Source organism: Rutidosis leptorrhynchoides, chromosome 3 (genome assembly GCF_046630445.1).
Source record: "Rutidosis leptorrhynchoides isolate AG116_Rl617_1_P2 chromosome 3, CSIRO_AGI_Rlap_v1, whole genome shotgun sequence".
Classification (NCBI taxonomy): domain Eukaryota; kingdom Viridiplantae; phylum Streptophyta; class Magnoliopsida; order Asterales; family Asteraceae; genus Rutidosis; species Rutidosis leptorrhynchoides.
In genome coordinates this window covers 670,666,665-670,687,772 of record NC_092335.1, presented here as the reverse complement: position 1 = coordinate 670,687,772, position 21,108 = coordinate 670,666,665, and the positions used below count along the sequence as shown (strand labels likewise).

General features: G+C 36.9%; 1 protein-coding gene across 1 annotated transcript; it reads right to left on the bottom strand.

The window, feature by feature from the left end:
- Window positions 1-17,917: 17,917 nt before the first annotated feature.
- Window positions 17,918-20,649, bottom strand: LOC139899348 (gibberellin receptor GID1B-like). Its single transcript, XM_071882182.1, has 2 exons — window positions 20,325-20,649; window positions 17,918-19,433 (listed from the first exon to the last, which is right to left on the bottom strand). The coding sequence occupies exons 1-2, from the start codon at window positions 20,361-20,363 to the stop codon at window positions 18,435-18,437; spliced, it is 1,038 nt and encodes a 345-aa protein (XP_071738283.1). The 5' UTR covers window positions 20,364-20,649; the 3' UTR covers window positions 17,918-18,434.
- Between the last annotated feature and the right edge of the window lie 459 nt (window positions 20,650-21,108).

Sequence of the window (21,108 nt, the reverse complement as noted above, 5' to 3'; positions counted from 1 at the left end):
TTCAAGCTCATTAGTGGAATTGGCCGGTCCATTTCTATTTGACGACAAAAAGGAATTAAGGACAACATCTCGACTATTATCACCGAACGACCCACTGATTGGGTTGGATTCACTAGTATCAGAAATATAATCATCAGACTCATCCGATGATTCATCAACTTCTGGTTCAAGAATATCAGGAATCCAATTAGCCATTTCCCTGACTAGAACATTATACATTACATTCTTGATTTTGACCATAATGATGTCATGAATGTAAGACATTCTGTTAGTGATGATGCATAGTTTTCCAACACCATTCTGACCCTCACGTTTAAGAGTAAAAGACTTCACCCCTAATGACTTAGCAATACGCTTATACGATGCATCGGTCCAAGCACATGCTAGGAGACCTGATATATCAATCCAGACGGCTCTTTCCTTAACAACAAATAAATCGTCAAAGGTCTTGCAATCTTCCAGATACGATTGAATGACAGCATTATTTTTAAAATTAAGCATTGTTTCCTCATCACTGAATACAACATCAACCCACGCACCACCCAAGTGGTGAAAATCAACCTTATCAAACCCTTCCAAAATCCATATCCTTTTAATGTATGGAATGATAACAGGGTCTTTTAGCTTCAGAAAGAGTAAGAAGGGAAGATCCTTACCAGAACAAAGATCAACGTCAGGGATATCGAGAGACTTATGAACGATAGTATGTTGACTCTGAGATTTGTTACCGTGCAAAACAGAAGCGAATGACTTTGAAGATAAATCAGGAAAATCACTAAAATTAGGGATCCTCGACGGGTGAATCTGAGGCCCAATAGAACTAACCTAAGTGATTGGAGGTCGTTTGGGAAGATCATCACGATTGAAACGAGAAGGCGCATCATAAAGATGAAAATTACCAACCCAAATCGATGACAAACGAAGCGTCAAAGATCTAACTGATTCCACATTAAGAAATCGAACAAAACCAAATCGACACCCTTGTTTCGATAGCTGTCGTGCTATGTAAACATCCAGAACTTTCCCATGGTCCTTGCATATGTCACGAATGTCATTGACTCCAAACTTGTGTGGAAAATTCGTCACGAAAATTGCAGTGGAGATTTTTGCAGTAAGTAGGATATCATCAGGCGAAGGCATGGTGAAGAGGAGGAATTCCGGCGTTTGATCCCGCCGGAAAAACGATTCAGGGAAGAAAACGGTGTTTAGGGTTTTTTAATACGTAGTACTATATTATAGCTATGTGTTTTTAGATATGAAATGTATTAGTTAGTGAAGACTTTTAGCTTTCATCACAAATTTCCCTAAGGCTCTGTTCCACAGATTTTGCCCAAAAGAAATGAAATGAAATGAAATGAAAGGAAAGAAGAGGATTTGGGATCCTTTCAAATTGGAAGGGAAATTAGGCTAAAATCATCATTCCTTTTCCTTTCCCTTCCTTAAAATCAAAACTCGGGAACACAATTTTTTTTTCAATTCTTTTCAAATCCTTTCCTTTCTCTTCAAATATGATCTCTGGAATAGAGCCTAATGGATTAAACATGATAACATCGCTTTTTATATATGTTCATTGGACTGATACATATTCAATATTTTACAAGTGTCGAACAACAGCATTATTAGATATAGAAGAATTGGTGTTATTATTGGATATTTTATGACACAAAAGTTATCTAAAAGTGTACAATAGAAAACATTTCTGCCCACATTTATCCTCATAATTAATTGATCTACATCACCAAGGCATTGTATGAGTGGTATAAGCTGTGAGTTGGATTTAAGTCTTAGTTGGCTCAGGTTCGAATTCAGGGAAGAAGTTTTCTCAACGATTCTGTTGTGGTAAATAAAAATGTATGCCATAAGCTACTCGGTTTAATCCAAAACACACTGGGTACCCAATGCAGCGATGATGTGCGAAGAATTTCCTCCTAACGCGTATGTGAACAACAAATGAGAATATTCGATATAGAATTAGCAGTTAAAAAAAATCAATCGATCTACAAAACCAAAAATGCAAATAAACCCTAAAGGTGACGACTCCATACTAAGACAAATTAGAAGGGCTAATGACTTTAGATTTATATTTGTTAGGCCTAACAACTTTAGATTGTGATTAAAAAATAGACATAGCAATTTTTTTAGTGTTAGACTACTCCTAAATTTCTTTTTTCAGAAGAATATATTAGACTAACTATCAAGACCGGTCTCGAGAATATATAAGTAACTAGATCGAGATGGAAAAAATGTCTTTAGGCCCCAACGAATAATATAAGATGTTTAAGAAAATGACCCTTAGACCCTAACTAATAACATATGCTATATATTTTTAAAAAGGCCTTTTAAGACTTGTTAGAATGTTATTGGACTTTGATTTTTTATTTTTTGGAGCATTTGATTGTTGTTTTTGGCGTATTGTGTTTCGTCTCGCTGTTTCAGTTGTGTTTTTCTACTTCTCATGTTTTTCAAATCTGCGATTGTGTCTGTCTGTATAATAAAAATTTGGGCCTCTGCAAACGTTTGGCCCCGAGTGGTCGATCACTTTGCTCCCCCTCCGAGCCTCCCCTGAAACTAATCGACGGAATTTTTTCTATGAAGATTATATAGAGTTTAAGTTTTTATTAAGTTAGATGTAAGGTGTTAATTAAAATATTATCATGAATGTTTTTGAATTTTTTTCTCTTATCACCCCAATATAGTCGAGAATTTGAATACAGATTCTGATGATCTTCTTTAATGTCATGCTTAATGTATAATGTACGAGTCTACAAAGTTTTTCGTTAATAGTTTGTTTTTTTTTTCGTCAGTACGACCTTTCCTAGCTAATTTTAAACAGTTTTACATACTTTTTTTTTCTTTCTATTTTTGAATTTTATGATGAATACAATATCATCTCATTGTAAAAAGATTTTACGATCACAACAATATATATGCTACAAGAAAGAAAAAAAAAGGTAACGTTAAGAATTACATCATGCTAAGTTAGTACTAACTATGTTTAATCCTTGACTTATTCTATTTCGTACTTATCGAATGTTCCTATGTTAGAATTGAAACCGCAAAAAAAAGATATTTTCGCTTTTACCGTTTTCAATAAAACATAGAGTCGAAGTTTGTAAAAACAAGGGAAAAGGAATGGAATTTTGGAGTATATTCAAACATTTTGTTAAATATATGTCTTTATTTGTTTACTCGGTTTCAAACTTTCAATGGATTGTAGTAATTTTATAATAAAAACGAGTTAGGTTCGTTCGATTGTTTTTTAATTGAATGGTTTAACATCAAATACTGAATCGACCAACATTCATTGTGTTTATTAGTGACATCTGAATGACAAATGATATTTAATCATTCACCAATTTGTGTTGAACCATTCAAAGCTACTCTCTCAACACATCCAACGGATTCATTTTATTCCCCTAAACTTATATATGAAATATTAGTTCATTCAGAATCATTATCAAACAGATTATTGTTGTTCAAAAGTAAGTTCATTAAGAATATTTGAATCATTTCCAATTTAAACCTTTCATCGTTTAATCATTATGTTTTATCAATTGCACATCATTATGTTTTATCAATTGCACCCTTAAAGTGTCACATATTTATTATAAAACTTTAACATCTCATAATTATGCACTAAATATTATATTAAAAACATAAGGCGTGTTTTATATATTTACATTTGTTTACCAAAATTTGTTTTGAATAACTTTGTTCCAAAGTTTTAGTTTAGGTAGAAAAAAATAATAATTGAAAAGAATTAAAATAAATGTGTTTCTTAATTATTTTTTTAAGGAGAGAAAGAGATAAGTGGAATGAAAATTGAGCTTAATTTTCGCTCAAGTTCCTTCCATTCTTTCAAATTGAAAGGATTCCACTTTCTTCTTAATTCATTTCTTTTCACTTCTTTTCATTTATTTCGTAAAAAAAAACTCTGAGAACATTGCGTAAGTTACCATTTGTCAATAAATATATACCAACAGTCCAAGACAAATATGGTGCGTTTCATTCTAGACGGATTTGCATGACAACACTTAAATTTATGTTACAAGAAAAGTTAAAAAGTAAGAGTTAACCAAGAAAACATGCATGGATACAACTAAGTTTTACTCTTGACTCATTCAAATTTGTATCTATAGCATGTGTTTTTTCCATCAAATCATGTAGCGACTTTTAGTTTTGTTATGACAAGTAAAAATGCGTATTTATCATAAAAGTTAAATATTAAAGTTAAGCATAGGTAAGTTTAGTACTCGACTATTTCCAAATTATACTCTTCTTGCTAAATTTGTATGTTCTTACTTTCTTTCAAGCATCCTAACAAAGTTTAGTAGTTAAAATCAAACACAAGAAAATAGACGACCTTTACATAAACAAGTAAAGCATAAGCGTTTATCCGTGTTATATGTTTCCTCCACTAAGTTCCATATAATCAAACCTACGAGAATAAATGTTTTTTTGTTTCAAAAAGAAAAGGTTTACCAAAAAAAAGGATTGAAAAACTAAAGTGAAAAGGGAGTTTAGAATTTGTGGTTTCCAAAAGGGGGCCCTAGCCTAGGTTGCATCCAAGCTCCCAACCACAAGTGGGAAAGAATTTTGATTTTCTATTGGAATTGACACAAAGCCAAATCTTGCCCCCATTGTTACTTGCAATTTATCCAAAATTCCAAAACAATCTCCTTGTGAATAGAAGAAGCAATTACACACAAGACTTCAATATCAAAAGTGAGAAGAAAGAAAAAGAAATGCACCATTTGGACTTTGTCCCCATTTGCCCAATCATTTCTTTACCCAAATTCTCGATCTCTTTTTTCTCAATATTTTTGTTCCTATTTGTAATGGTCCACACATACACCATACACTTACACAAGCAACAATTGTTTCTTGTACACTTTTCTTTTGCATTTTTAGAAGTTTTTATACACAAGTGAAAAAGTTCAAACCATCAAGGTAGATCCTTTGATGAAATCCTAGCTCATTACTTCATTTCTCCCCGAATCAACCGTAAAAGTTTAACCCGTACAAATCAAAAACGATGTAAACATATATCACTAAGCATGCTTATGTTTGAATCCAAATTCTTTGTATCGAATAGTTTTAGTTAGTTGAACATATAGATGCACAAACCGGATAAAAAACCGGATTCGGACAAAAAAAAACCGGATTTTTTTGTCCAGATTTTTCGGAACCGGTTCCGGATCCGGTTCCGGTTCTCGGCGTCGGATTTTTTTCGGATTTTTTTTCCGGAACCGGTTCTTTTTCGGATCTCGATCGGATTTTTTTGGATTTTTCTTGGACTAGGATTCGATTTTGCGAATTATATTTTTACCGGTTCTATTTTTTTTTAACGTTTGACAACAATAATATAATCGGTATAAAGAAAAGTTATAATGCTCAACTGCTTAACACAATAGATAATATAAATAACAATATTCGAACAACACAATTATATAAATAACACTTTTATTCGAACGATACAATAATAAAAATAAAAACACTTTTATTCGAACAATACAATTATAATTAATACATTTCGAGCTTCGGCATGGCCATCACCCAATAATGTATTAAGACTAAAGTATATCGAGCTTCGGCATGGCCATCACCCGTTATACTTTAGTCGTCAAATGACCCAAATGTGTTATCTTGTTGAGCGCGTTGAGGATGGTGCCTTCGATCGTAGTCTTCAAAAGCGGGGTCATCAACTAGAGAAAGGTAAGCTTGTTGGTAACCCGATACATTCATTTCGGTTTGGTCCATATCAAACGGTTCATAGTCACCTTCATCCACTTCGTTTAGTTCATTGTCGGAATTCTCTTCGGTTGTTGTAGGTGATAATCCCGCTAAATTTTCTTCAAACTCTATACATTCTTCAATGTCGTTATATAACGGACCTTCTAATGAAGTTTGATCTTGTATCCTATCTACCCCATCCAAATAATCTTTCAAACATACACATACTTTCACAGCTTGGGGGGTAAGTCTTGACCTTCTTTCCGATATAATTCGACCACTCAAAGAAAAGGCCGATTCGGAAGCTACGGTTGAAGCTTGAACGGTAAATAAGTCACGAGCCATAATGCTTAATATTGGATATGTGTCTTGTTTTGTTTCCCACCATTTTAAAATGTCAAGGTTGTTAAATTGTTCTTCACTCATGTTTAGTACAAAGTTTGCCATCTTATAATTTCCCAACTCGCTTGTGGGTGCCGATGTTCGTGCGCGTTTGGAAGCGTCTGTAACATCCCGCCTTTTTCCGTTTACTTTGCCGTTTAACTATTTAAATCCCGTTATATGTTTATAACATCTCCCGTTAATACGTGTTTTAAAAATATCTCGTCTAGGTAATTCACGCACCCGCAACCGAACTTGAGGGACTAGTTTCGCCAAAATGCCAAAGAGGTGACTAGCCTTTGACTAGTCAACCCCCACCCCCATCTTTTCTTTTTCATTTTCCCTTTTCTTCTTCTACTTCCATATTTTCTCTCAATTTCTCAAACAAGGAATCATCATCTAAATCCAAGCTAGCGGGTGTCTTGCAAAACAAATTACATATTTGAAATCCTTGCAACTTCCTCTTCGATTCCATACCGACTTCATCAAGTTTGGGTAACTTTCTAAAATCACTAGATTTTGTGTTCTTGATATTTTTGAACTTATAAAGTTGTTAATTAGTGTCTATGGCTCAAGTCTAACATGAATATATGATTTATATGCTCGATTTCATTATTTGAAGTAACTAGCTTGAGTATGAACTTTGGTGTGTTTGATTTGGTGATTTGGTTGTTTGAATGTTGTTAAATGTTATAAATGCATGTATTAAATGTGTTCCTAGTATCACTAGCTTCAAATTGATGTGTAGGTTGCTTGAGAAAACTCCATAAACTTGATTAGTGATTTTGGTGAATTCGGGTTAGGGTTTGATAAGCTTGAAATGAATATTTGATGCATTGAATGACATGAATTGTAGTTAGTAAGTAGTTAGTTGTATTGTATGCTCGATTACCTACAAAACGGCATGTTATATGTATGCATTAAATGCCCGAATCATAAATGTGCACTTATCAAATTTGTGTATTAAATGTGTGCATTAATTGATCATTTACTTTGGAAAGCCGATTGTTACAAATAACATTTTTGGTTGGTGAAATGTATTTAGTTGTGTTCTTTGCCAAATTACCTTTCTAACGATATAAGATACGAGTTCTAAGTATTAGCGGTTTGCGAGTTATGCTTGAAAGTGTTTGGAATTGAGACTTGGACATTTGAGACTGACCAGGTACCAGTTCCCGTGTATTGTCGCGGCGCGACAATTTGGGGCCGCGGCGCGGCCTAAGCCGTGTCCAGTTTCTGACCTCTTTGGTCAAAATACGAAAAATGTTTGGCACACTATGGACCTCCGATTCACATGAGACTTGTTCTAACATGCTTATATATGAATAAAAACCTCAGAAAAATAGTTCGGGACCCGACCCGAACGTGTTGACTTTCGTTGACTTTGATCGACCAAAGTTTGACTTTTTGTCAAACTTAACCAAATGATTATGCAACCTTCCTAACTTGTTTCTGTACTTGTATCTTGCATGAAACTTGACAATTTGATTCACATGCTACATAATCGAGTCGTAACGAGCCATAGGACTAATTAAACATCTTTGACCTATCGTATCTACCGTTATTGATACGACCTATTGGTTTAGGTCAAGACTAGCACTATCCTTCGCACACGTTACTTTGTGAAGTACTTTTCATACGTGCACTCAAGGTGAGATCATAGTCCCATCCTTCAAACAACTTTTATGCTTTAAACTATGGGATGAGAAACATATACGTATCATACTTTCACACTTTAAACACAAGTACGAAAACGAACATTCCACGTACGGGTTTGAACAAAAAGCCTCAATTCAATTATCATTAGTTACACTTGCAGGGTGTAAACGTGAACTTATATTATGTGATCACATGGGCTTGACGAGCCTCATTCGGACGGTTCGCTACCGTTAGCGGATGAAATATATTTTCGGGTCTAGTGTATGTTCTAACACTACGCGAAGGGTGCAAAACAGTTAAGTTTGATAATTGGGTGCCCGCGAAACAAATAACAACTTTGGAATGCAAATGATTTAGATAATCATATTATATTAAATCTTGTGGTTCAAATGCAACGTTTACTAAAACACCTATGATTTCACTAACGTTTTCGTTGACAGTTTTCTATATGTTTTCTCAGGTCCTTGAAAGCTACTTGATACATGCTTCCGCACTCTTTTTGATACTTGCTTGGATGTCGAGTATACATGCATAGATGGAGCGTCTTTTGACTACTTTAAATTGTGTCGCATAGGTTTCATTCGTACGTTAAACATTGTAATGTAACTAGTCTTTCGAACTACATTTGTAAACTTGAAACATCCTTTTTCTTATAAAATAAATGCGACATATTTTGGTCAAAAGTCATAATAAAGACTTATGACCACGCAACGGGACCGAAGTAGTCGGCGCCGTCAAACATGATTTGGTCGGGTCGCTACAGATGGTATCAGAGCGTTGGTTGTAGGGATTTAGAGTTCATTGGTGTCAACCCCGAGTCATAGGGTACATTGGTGAGTCTAGACTACAACCTGCATATAGACTTGAAGTAGGAATTACTTGACTATTTGTGCATTTATACTCGAACGCTTCTACTCATATCTACTCTTATTTCATCTAAATCTCACGTTGTTTAATTTGATTGACACGCCACCTTGACTATATGAAATAATGTCGAATGCACATATGAATCAGGGTAATATAATTTCCGGGATTATATTACGGTGACTCATATGAACGTTCCGACATTATGACATAAAGAATTTAAGGCGAGTCAAGGAAAATTTTCTCTCTATCTTTATTCCATATCACGGTTAGTATTATTTAGAATACTAACCAACGGTATTCTTTTGTTTTGAAGGAACAATGCCTCCTCGTCGTGCACCACGCCGTGAAACACCCGAACAAGCTCTACAACGCATGATAGCCACCGCCGTAGATGCGGCCATGGCCGGTCACTCATCCAACAACAATAACAATAATAATAACAACAACCAAAACAACAACAACAACAATGGAGCCGGTAACTCAAACGAGGGATGCTCCTATAAAGCCTTCATGGGGTGCAAACCTCACACTTTTGATGGAACCGGGGGACCGGTTGTGCTCACCCGATGGTTTGAGCAAACGGAAGCCGTCTTTAGCATAAGTGGTTGTCGGGACCAAGACAAGGTCAAATACTCCACTCACACTTTCGCCGGTGTTGCTCTTACATGGTGGAATACTTATGTACAATCGGTGGGTACTGATGAAGCTCACGCCCTCTCTTGGGCCGATTTAAGGGAAAAGATGGTCATCGAATATTTCCCTCGCGAAGAAACCCGAAAGCTCGAACAAGAGCTAAGAACCTTGGAGGCGGTCGGAAACGATCTCAATGCCTATAATCAACGATTCGCCGAACTATCCTTGATGTGCCCAAACCTCGTGAACCCTGAATCTCAAAGGGTCGAACTTTATATGTATGGTCTTCCAAAGAGCATCAAACAAGGGGTGATGTCATCCAAACCCGCTAACCTACAACAAGCTTTGAACATGGCCCGCCAATTGATCGAAACGGTTGACGAAATCGTAGTACTGGCCCCTAAAGCCGAGGACAAGTCGGGTAACAACAAAAGAAAATGGGAAGCCCCTCAATCAAGCAACAACTACAACAACAACTTCACCAAAAAGCCTTTCACCTCCGACGCCAAGAAAAGTTATGGCGGAAATAAACCCTTTTGCAACAAATGCCACAAACACCACTATGGTGAATGTAGCAATCTATTTTGCCACCGGTGCCAAAGGGGTGGTCATGTGGCCAACGATTGTAGAAGTGCCGCCCCCGTCGCTCAAAAGGTGCCCAATGCACCAAAATCGGGTACTTGTTATGAATGTGGCCAAACGGGTCATTTTAGAAATGCCTGTCCGAAGAAGAAAGCCAACCCCAACACACGCGGCCGAGCTTTCAACATCAACACCGAGGAAGCCCGAGATGACAATGAATTAGTCACGGGTACGTTTCTCCTCAACAACACTTATGTTACTTGTTTATTCGATTCGGGTGCCGATAAGAGTTTTGTATCCAAGACTTTGACTCATTCTTTTAGCACTCCACCACTTCCACTAGATACCACTTATACCATTGAAGTGGCTAACGGGAAACTATTAAGTGCCAACACATATTACCGGGGGTGTACGTTAAACATTTTGGGTAAGGAATTTGAAATTGACTTGATACCCATGGAACTAGGAAGCTTTGATGTAATAATCGGTATGAATTGGTTAGTCAAAACGAAATCTCACATCCTTTGTGATCTTAACGCAATCCGAATTCCTATCGAGAATGGTGAACCTTTGATTGTTTATGGCGATAAGAGTTGCACCAGACTCAACCTCGTTTCGTGCCTTAAAGTTAGAAAACTACTCCGTAAGGGTTGTTTTGCGATCCTTGCCCACGTTAAGAAAGTCGAGTCCGATGAGAAGCATATCGATGATGTGCCTATTGTTAGTGACTTTTTCGATGTATTTCCCGACGAATTGCCGGGTCTTCCACCCCATCGACCGGTTGAATTCCAAATCGATCTTATTCCGGGAGCCGCACCCGTAGCACGTGCACCATATAGACTCGCTCCATCCGAAATGCAAGAATTGCAAAGTCAAATCCAAGAACTACTTGATCGTGGTTTTATCCAACCTAGCCATTCACCTTGGGGCGCTCCGATTTTGTTTGTTAAAAAGAAAGACGGATCCCTACGAATGTGCATTGATTATCGTGAACTAAACAAATTGACGGTTAAGAACCGATATCATATTCCTCGCATCGATGACCTCTTTGATCAATTACAAGGGTCTTGCGTATATTCAAAAATCGATCTCCGCTCGGGTTATCATCAATTAAGGGTTAAGGGGGAAGATGTCTCCAAAACCGCTTTCCGAACTCGTTATGGTAGTTATGAATTTCTTGTAATGCCATTTGGTCTCACTAACGCACCGGCGGTGTTCATGAATCTTATGAACCGCGTGTGCAAACCGTATCTTGACAAATTCGTTATCGTGTTCATCGATGATATTTTGGTCTATTCAAAAAGCGAAGAAGAACACGAGGAACACCTCCGACTTGTGCTTGAACTTTTAAGACAAGAAAGACTCTATGCCAAATTCTCCAAGTGTGAATTTTGGTTGAAGGAAGTTCAATTTCTTGGTCATGTTGTAAGTGACCAAGGTATTAAAGTCGATCCATCAAAAATCGAAGCCATTAGTAAATGGGAAACTCCTACTACTCCGACTCACATTCGTCAATTCTTGGGTCTCGCCGGGTACTATCGTAGATTCATCGAAAACTTCTCTTTGGTTGCACGTCCTCTAACCGCATTAACTCACAAGGGAAAGAAATTCATTTGGGCGACCGAGCAAGAATCCGCGTTCCAAATCTTGAAGACAAAGCTTACCACCGCTCCTATCTTGTCACTTCCCGAAGGCAACGATGATTTTGTTGTGTATTGCGACGCCTCGAAACATGGTTTTGGGTGTGTGTTGATGCAACGAACGAAAGTCATTTCTTATGCTTCTCGACAACTCAAAATTCATGAACGAAACTACACGACACATGATCTCGAACTCGGAGCCGTTGTCTTTGCACTTAAAATGTGGAGACACTATCTTTATGGAACCAAGAGTACTATCTTTACCGATCACAAAAGTCTCCAACACATCTTCGATCAAAAGCAACTAAACATGAGACAACGAAGGTGGATTGAAACCTTAAACGATTACGATTGCGAACTTCGTTACCATCCCGGGAAGGCAAACATAGTAGCCGATGCCTTAAGTCGAAAAGAAAGAGCGGTGCCTCTTCGTGTCCGAGCCTTAAACATCACCATCCACACCAACCTTAATAGCCAAATTCGGGTAGCCCAAGATGAGGCTCTCAAGGATGAAAACGTTTCACACGAGCTCTTGAACATTCTCGTCTCTCGATTCGAAACTAAGGAAACCGGACTCCGATATTTCGCCGGAAGGATTTGGGTGCCTAGTTATGGGAACCTACGAAGTCTCATTTTAGATGAAGCCCATAAGTCACGATACTCGATCCACCCCGGTGCCAATAAGATGTACCACGACCTTAAACAACAATATTGGTGGCCGAACATCAAAAGGGACGTAGCTACTTATGTTTCCAAGTGTTTGACATGTTCCAAAGTCAAAGCCGAACACCAAAGACCGTCCGGACTACTTCAACAACCCGAGATCCCGCAATGGAAGTGGGAAAGGATAACGATGGATTTTATCACCAAACTACCAAAAACGACGGGCGGTTATGATACCATTTGGGTTATTGTTGACCGTCTCACCAAATCCGCACACTTTCTTGCCATGAAGGAGACCGACAAAATGGAGAAACTTGCGCAACTTTACATTAAAGAAATCGTAGCCCGACACGGTGTACCTTTATCGATTATCTCCGACCGAGATGGCCGTTTTGTTTCTAGATTTTGGCGTACCTTGCAAGAAGCGTTGGGAACGCGTTTAGACATAGCACCGCATATCATCCTCAAACCGATGGACAAAGCGAACGTACAATTCAAACCTTGGAGGACATGTTACGAGCTTGCGTGGTTGATTTTGGAAAAGCTTGGGACAAGCACTTACCTCTCGCCGAGTTCTCTTACAACAATAGTTATCACGCGAGTATTAAAGCCGCACCTTTTGAAGCGCTATACGGCCGAAAATGTCGTTCACCTCTTTGTTGGGCCGAGGTAGGCGACGTGCAAATCACCGGACCCGAACTCATTCACGAAACCACCGAGAAGATCGTACAAATCCGAGATAGGCTCCGGACGGCCCGGAGTCGTCAAAAGTGCTACACCGACAAAAGACGCGACGACCTCGAATTTCAAGTCGGTGACCGAGTAATGTTAAAAGTTGCACCTTGGAAAGGTGTAATCCATTTTGGGAAACGCGGGAAGCTAAATCCGCGGTATATTGGTCCTTTCGAAATCTTGGAGCGTATTGGAAACGTTGCTTATCGTTTAGATCTTCCGCCTCAATTGAACTCCGTTCATCCTACCTTCCATGTATCTAACTTGAAAAAGTGTCTTGCCGAACCCGATATCGTCATCCCTCTCGAGGAACTTACTATTGATGACAAGCTTCATTTTGTGGAGGAACCGGTTGAAATTGTGGACACCTCCGTCAAGACATTGAAACAAAGCCGAATCCCGATTGTTAAAGTCCGTTGGAACGCCAAAAGAGGACCCGAGTTTACTTGGGAAAGGCAAGATCAAATGCAAAAGAAATACCCTCATTTATTCCCAATTCCGGAAACGCAAGATTCCGAGGAAGAAACAACGACTACTACGCCTACTTAAATTTCGGGACGAAATTTCTTTTAAGGAGTAGGTAATGTAACATCCCGCCTTTTTCCGTTTACTTTTCCGTTTAACTATTTAAATCCCGTTATATGTTTATAACATCTCCCGTTAATACGTGTTTTAAAAATATCTCGTCTAGGTAATTCACGCACCCGCAACCGAACTTGAGGGACTAGTTTCGCCAAAATGTCAAAGAGGTGACTAGCCTTTGACTAGTCAACCCCCACCCCCATCTTTTCTTTTTCATTTTCCCTTTTCTTCTTCTACTTCCATATTTTCTCTCAATTTCTCAAACAAGGAATCATCATCTAAATCCAAGCTAGCGGGTGTCTTGCAAAACAAATTACATATTTGAAATCCTTGCAACTTCCTCTTCGATTCCATACCGACTTCATCAAGTTTGGGTAACTTTCTAAAATCACTAGATTTTGTGTTCTTGATATTTTTGAACTTATAAAGTTGTTAATTAGTGTCTATGGCTCAAGTCTAACATGAATATATGATTTATATGCTCGATTTCATTATTTGAAGTAACTAGCTTGAGTATGAACTTTGGTGTGTTTGATTTGGTGATTTGGTTGTTTGAATGTTGTTAAATGTTATAAATGCATGTATTAAATGTGTTCCTAGTATCACTAGCTTCAAATTGATGTGTAGGTTGCTTGAGAAAACTCCATAAACTTGATTAGTGATTTTGGTGAATTCGGGTTAGGGTTTGATAAGCTTGAAATGAATATTTGATGCATTGAATGACATGAATTGTAGTTAGTAAGTAGTTAGTTGTATTGTATGCTCGATTACCTACAAAACGGCATGTTATATGTATGCATTAAATGCCCGAATCATAAATGTGCACTTATCAAATTTGTGTATTAAATGTGTGCATTAATTGATCATTTACTTTGGAAAGCCGATTGTTACAAATAACATTTTTGGTTGGTGAAATGTATTTAGTTGTGTTCTTTGCCAAATTACCTTTCTAACGATATAAGATACGAGTTCTAAGTATTAGCGGTTTGCGAGTTATGCTTGAAAGTGTTTGGAATTGAGACTTGGACATTTGAGACTGACCAGGTACCAGTTCCCGTGTATTGTCGCGGCGCGACAATTTGGGGCCGCGGCGCGGCCTAAGCCGTGTCCAGTTTCTGACCTCTTTGGTCAAAATACGAAAAATGTTTGGCACACTATGGACCTCCGATTCACATGAGACTTGTTCTAACATGCTTATATATGAATAAAAACCTCGGAAAAATAGTTCGGGACCCGACCCGAACGTGTTGACTTTCGTTGACTTTGACCGACCAAAGTTTGACTTTTTGTCAAACTTAACCAAATGATTATGCAACCTTCCTAACTTGTTTCTGTACTTGTATCTTGCATGAAACTTGACAATTTGATTCACATGCTACATAATCGAGTCGTAACGAGCCATAGGACTAATTAAACATCTTTGACCTATCGTATCTACCGTTATTGATACGACCTATTGGTTTAGGTCAAGACTAGCACTATCCTTCGCACACGTTACTTTGTGAAGTACTTTTCATACGTGCACTCAAGGTGAGATCATAGTCCCATCCTTCAAACAACTTTTATGCTTTAAACTATGGGATGAGAAACATATACGTATCATACTTTCACACTTTAAACACAAGTACGAAAACGAACATTCCACGTACGGGTTTGAACAAAAAGCCTCAATTCAATTATCATTAGTTACACTTGCAGGGTGTAAACGTGAACTTATATTATGTGATCACATGGGCTTGACGAGCCTCATTCGGACGGTTCGCTACCGTTAGCGGATGAAATATATTTTCGGGTCTAGTGTATGTTCTAACACTACGCGAAGGGTGCAAAACAGTTAAGTTTGATAATTGGGTGCCCGCGAAACAAATAACAACTTTGGAATGCAAATGATTTAGATAATCATATTATATTAAATCTTGTGGTTCAAATGCAACGTTTACTAAAACACCTATGATTTCACCAACGTTTTCGTTGACAGTTTTCTATATGTTTTCTCAGGTCCTTGAAAGCTACTTGATACATGCTTCCGCACTCTTTTTGATACTTGCTTGGATGTCGAGTATACATGCATAGATGGAGCGTCTTTTGACTACTTTAAATTGTGTCGCATAGGTTTCATTCGTACGTTAAACATTGTAATGTAACTAGTCTTTCGAACTACATTTGTAAACTTGAAACATCCTTTTTCTTATAAAATAAATGCGACATATTTTGGTCAAAAGTCATAATAAAGACTTATGACCACGCAACGGGACCGAAGTAGTCGGCGCCGTCAAACATGATTTGGCCGGGTCGCTACAGCGTCTTCACGTACCAAGTTAAAAAGACTTATTTTGAGGTCTCGGCTCCTTCGAGAAGATCCGGGTTGGTCAACAATTGGGTTTGATTGTCGACCATATTTTGTTGCATAAATACCAAACATATTCTCAAAAACATCATTAAAAGCGTGTACTTGGTTCAAAAGGTAGTTGGGTTCGGCATCAAAAACACCATGCACACAATCAAAGTTGGTATATATTGTTGTCATCAATCGTTCAACCCCATTAAAATTTAATCGTGGGTCAAGTGCGGCCGCACATAAAAATACCTTCGATATCTCTCCAAAATATTTTTTTAGTTTTTTTCTTATATGAAAAATCGCTTGTCTAAAAATAACATTATTTGAGTTCGCAAATTCGCATATTTTTTCCGTCATTATATAAAATTGTTCTAAAACTAGTACGCAGTTGGGTAATAAACACCCGATAACATTGTTGATGCCTCTTTAAAAACTTGTAAAAAACTTGTTAATGATTCCAAGTCATCCCATTCGTCGTCACTAATTGGTTCGGAAAATCCCTTTCTAAGTAGTTTTCTATTAAAAACGATTAACGTTTCTTTTTGACGTAAAATATTTTCGAACATTAAACAAGTAGAATTCCATCTTGTATTATTATCAAAATAAGGACCTAACCAAGTGCCATGACAATCTTTAACAAAAGCCTTATAGTTATGATGTCGTGCGTTGCTCGTACGATAAATCGTTACTAATAATCTTCTAAATTTTTCTTTTAATGAAGAACAAAAAGTTAAACAATCTTGAACTCCCAAGTTTATAATATGAGCAACACAACGTGTATGAATAAATGCACCATTTAAAATCGGTCTAAGTGCAATTTTTAACTCACTCATGGCCGCATCATTATTAGATGCATTATCTATAGAAATTGTAAAAACTTTATCGATTAAATTATATTCTTCTAAAGTGTCTTGTAACGCTTTTTTTATATTATTACCGTTATGTGGATAACCAAATATTTTAAAATCGATAACACGTTTCATTAAAAGCCACGAATCGGGATTAAACCAATGAGCGGTAACGGCTAAATAAGAATTTTCCGTTCCATGTGGTGCGCTCCAAACATCACAAGTTATAGAAACCCTATGTTTATATGTTCGAAAACCTTCAATTATTTCAGTTTTAGTTTTTTTCCATAATTTAAAGGCGTCACGTCTTAAGGTAGAACGACTTACATTGCTATATCGCGGTTGTAGTCGATTCCGAATTAGCTCTGTAAGCCTTGGATTGTCGAAGTGGTTGAAAGGAAGCGCTTGTTGAATGACAAACCTTGACAAATCTTGCCGAAGAGCTTCGGCATCGTATTCAAAAATCGAACCATCGGCCCGCATTGTTTGTTGTCTCGGGTCTTGCCTTGCACTACAACTTTTGTCAAGATGTTTTCTTAACGTTGTATTACCCTAAACACCCATGAACTTCATACATTGTGTACAACGAGCTTTTTCCGCACCATCCTTCATTACACACAACTCGAATTTGAACCAAACGTCCCCTTTTCGCTTTGTTTCTTTTTTGTAATCAATATCGGCCGTAGTGTAGCCTTGTGAAGATGTTCCAACGGAAGCGGAACCGGAAACGGAAGCTTGTGAATTATCCATTATGGGATAAGTAGACTAGAGATTAGAGAATATTTAGTGATTTAGAAATAAATATGAGAATGTTTGTTGGTGCATTTTCAACCAACGCATTACCATGTATTTATAATGGACTTTGTGAGGTTAAAATGGTAAAAAAAAAAAACTCAAAAAAAGGCTGAAACTGCAACAACAAAAAAAAAAAAAAAAAAAAAACCGCTAGTTTTTGAAAAACCGGATCGGATCCGGATCCGGATCCAATCCGGATCGGATAAAATCCGATTTATATCCGGAAAAAATCCGGTTTTTTTTTAAAATATGGATCCGGGTCGTACCGGATCGGATCTCGGATCCGGATCCGGTTTTTGCTGTGTCCGGTTTTGCTGCTGTCCGGTTCCGGATCGGGTCACCGGATCGGATCTGGATCCCCTTTTTTTGCCCATCTATAGTTGAACATACCTTCATGATTAGTTTATAACATAAAAGAAACACAATAACGAAGTCTATACATGATAGTTGAAAAAACCAAACAAACAACCTTTACATACCTGTACTAGATCAATTATCAAAATCAAAAGTATATATATATAAGACCAATAATAATATAGTCATCATAGTAGTAGTATATTTACTACAAGGTTTTTTAACAAACAATTAAACATCCATGAATGCTTTCTTCCTTCAAGCATCAATGTTCTTCTGAAAATTAGCTTAGTAATATGATCATCACTCTTGATTTGATCAAATTCACATGGGATTCTTGCCAATAACCCCTATCTAAAGATCGATACATGTGAAATTACCATATTACCCCTAGCGGAGAGACCTCTCTCGCCACAAGATTATCACTTTCAAAACAAAGTGCACAAAATTCATAAGCTACACAAAAGAAGAAAATAAAAAAAAAAAGAAGCAAAATGACTAGTAGTAGTAAGTAGTGATAAGTAGTAAAAATGTAAATAGGCTTGTGTTATGTATGGCTTCTTCTATAGTCGAAAAGTTAAAGTCTTTTTCTTTCGGGTTTTTTTCATCTATCAACAACAGGGTTAATTAAGAGCTCACAAAGCTTTTGATCTCGTCCATTAACGTGTAAAAATGCTCATTATTCGGCAAGAAATAGAACCCGATTGTCGCCTTTTTCAAGAACAATAGCTTCACATCTTGCCCTGCATTTTCTAACCCTTGAACATAAGCCAATTGCCAATCCTGCACAATATCTAACCCAGCCACACAAACTAAACTTTTCGGAAACTTAATCCCTTCAAGACTAATTCCTCGTGGCCCGAATATATTACAAGCCGGATGATCTCGATCTTCCCCTTCGGGCAAAAATGCTCGCCAATACCAATCTCGATCTTGAAGTCGAACAAAATATTTTCCGTCTAATTTCATTTCACTTTCTTTCCTTTCTTCCCCACCGAATAATGGATGCAATAAAATGTTTCCAAGCACCTCGATGCCCGATTGGGCTGCCCGAACCGCCACATGATGGGCTATATTTCCGCCCGAACTATCGCCCGCTAAATAAACATGAACTTTAGACTCATTTGGGCTTTTTCCACTTACTAACCATGATCTAGAATGAACCCATCTTAGGGCTTCCCAACCATCTTCGTAAGCACAAGGGTACCGATGCTCCGGTGACCGACGATAGTTAACGGACACAACAACACCGTTAATTAGTCCCGTTAGACGTCGACAAAACGTGTCGTAAATCGCGCTATTTGCGGACGAATGTGTGAAGCTTCCGCCGTGAAAAAAGATTATAACGGGCACGATTTCGCTTGTGCTTAAAGGCTTTTCGAGGTCTATAATTCGGTTCGATTCATTTTCCGGTGGGGCACATCGGTAAATTCGGTTGAGGAGATTTGTAGTTCGGTCAACGACATCGAATGAGTAGACGCCGTCGACCGGAATTGTGTTGGCGGCGACTTTCCGGTCAAGAAACTCGGCTAATTCACGGTTGAATGTGCCGTCCGGTCGCCGGAGCATGTTGTAAGCTAACTTGAAGTTGGAAATTAGAATCCATGTATGAAGGGGAACTACTCTCTGTAAAGTACAAAAATCAGATTTTTTTATTAAATTAAAAAAAATATATAAAAATATAAAATTAATGGGATATATCTTGCAGAAAAAGATTAACATCTGTCTACACCAGATTGATGAATCTACAAAATGGGTAAATAATTAAAAATAAATAAACTAATTAATACATAACAAAACTCTAGAAAACTGATTCATAATCATGAGAAACTAAAAAGGCACAAACTTTTTGGCTTCAAGATTAAGGAACCTCAGAAGAAGAATGAAAATATTTAGCTATTTTGATAATTACAAAAATATACTGTATAAAAATAGTATTCCACACAAAACCCAACAAGAAAAAGGAAGAATTTGATGATTAAAAATGAACAAATGTCAACAAAGAAAAAGTGTACTTTTTGCAAAACAAGATGATACAAAAATAAAATGATTTTCAGTTTTCAAGCTCCAAATTAGAGATAATAAAAATCTGGTAAAACCCCAAATATATTCATGGGTAAAATGAAATAAATAATGAATACACAAATATATAAAAGTTAGGATTTTTTTTTTTTTGTAAATCACCAGAAAAATAATACGGAGTACAATTTTGTACCCCCAGATTAAAGAAAAAGAAACCCTAGAAAAAGATCAAGTGAGCATACAATTATTAAAACGAAAAAAAAAAAATGTAAAAATAAGTGTAACTAGATCCCCTGTAAATGTAAATCATGATAAAAAGGTACAAAGTTTCATCTCAAAATCAATGAAAAAGACCCAAGAAAATTCACTAAATAAATCGATCTAAGCCCATTAAAAAACATTTTGGGACGAATATGAAAAAAATTAAAAATATTTTGTTTTTCAAGAAAAAACAGAGAAGACAGATCATAAAGTGTTAATCAAAATATATATTACCTTGGCTTCATTTGCGTTGATTTCATTACTTCCAGCCATTAATAATAATCTTTAAATATTTCAACAGCAAAAAACCTTAATTTTCCCAAACAACAAGATTAAGTGTAAGATTAAGGGATTAAGGTTTATTATGAATGTTTGTTTGACCAGAACACATAATAATAACTGATGTAATTTTCTGGGTTTGTTTTCTGAAGCAAGATGAGACACTTGTCTGATGTAAAAACAGAAAGAAAACCCAGAAAGAAATATTAGTGGGATTTGAAGGGTGGGTTTTTTTAGAGAGAGAGTTTTTGTTTTTTGTTTTTAAATTTTTTTTTTTTTATTTGTTTGATAGGTTGAGGGAAGATGGTGTAGTGGGTAAAGATAAGGGAGAAGGTAAGGAAAGTGTGAGGGAAAAAAAAAATAAAAATAGAAAGAGAAGTGGGTGTTTTTTCTTGTTTTAGAAGGCGGTAGAGTGAAGGCTTACGGTGTGTTTGTCACAAGAGCTTATAGTTTTAAAAAAAGTTTAACATATTTTAAAAAAAGAATTATTTCCACTTTATCTATTTAATAATCATATTTTCTCTTTAACATGTTAAAACTAGAAAAAATTTGATCCGCGCGTTGCGATGAAACATGTTAACGTCTTTTATAATGTTGAGTGAAAATTGAAAAAAAAAATACAAACAAGAAGGAAAAATGGGCCAGAAGGACTCGAAGTCAGGTTGTTTCGTATACCAACTCATAAACTCAAACAAAAAGAAAGCTCTGTTTCGGATATAGTTAGTTGCGTTTTGTTCGT

Coding starts and splice junctions, on each gene's coding strand:
- LOC139899348 (XM_071882182.1), bottom strand. CDS start 20,363: ATGGCTGGAAGTAATGAAATCAACGCAAATGAAGCCAAG. Junction 19,434..20,324: donor TCAACGCAAATGAAGCCAAG/GTAATATATATT, acceptor TGTACTTTACAG/AGAGTAGTTCCCCTTCATAC.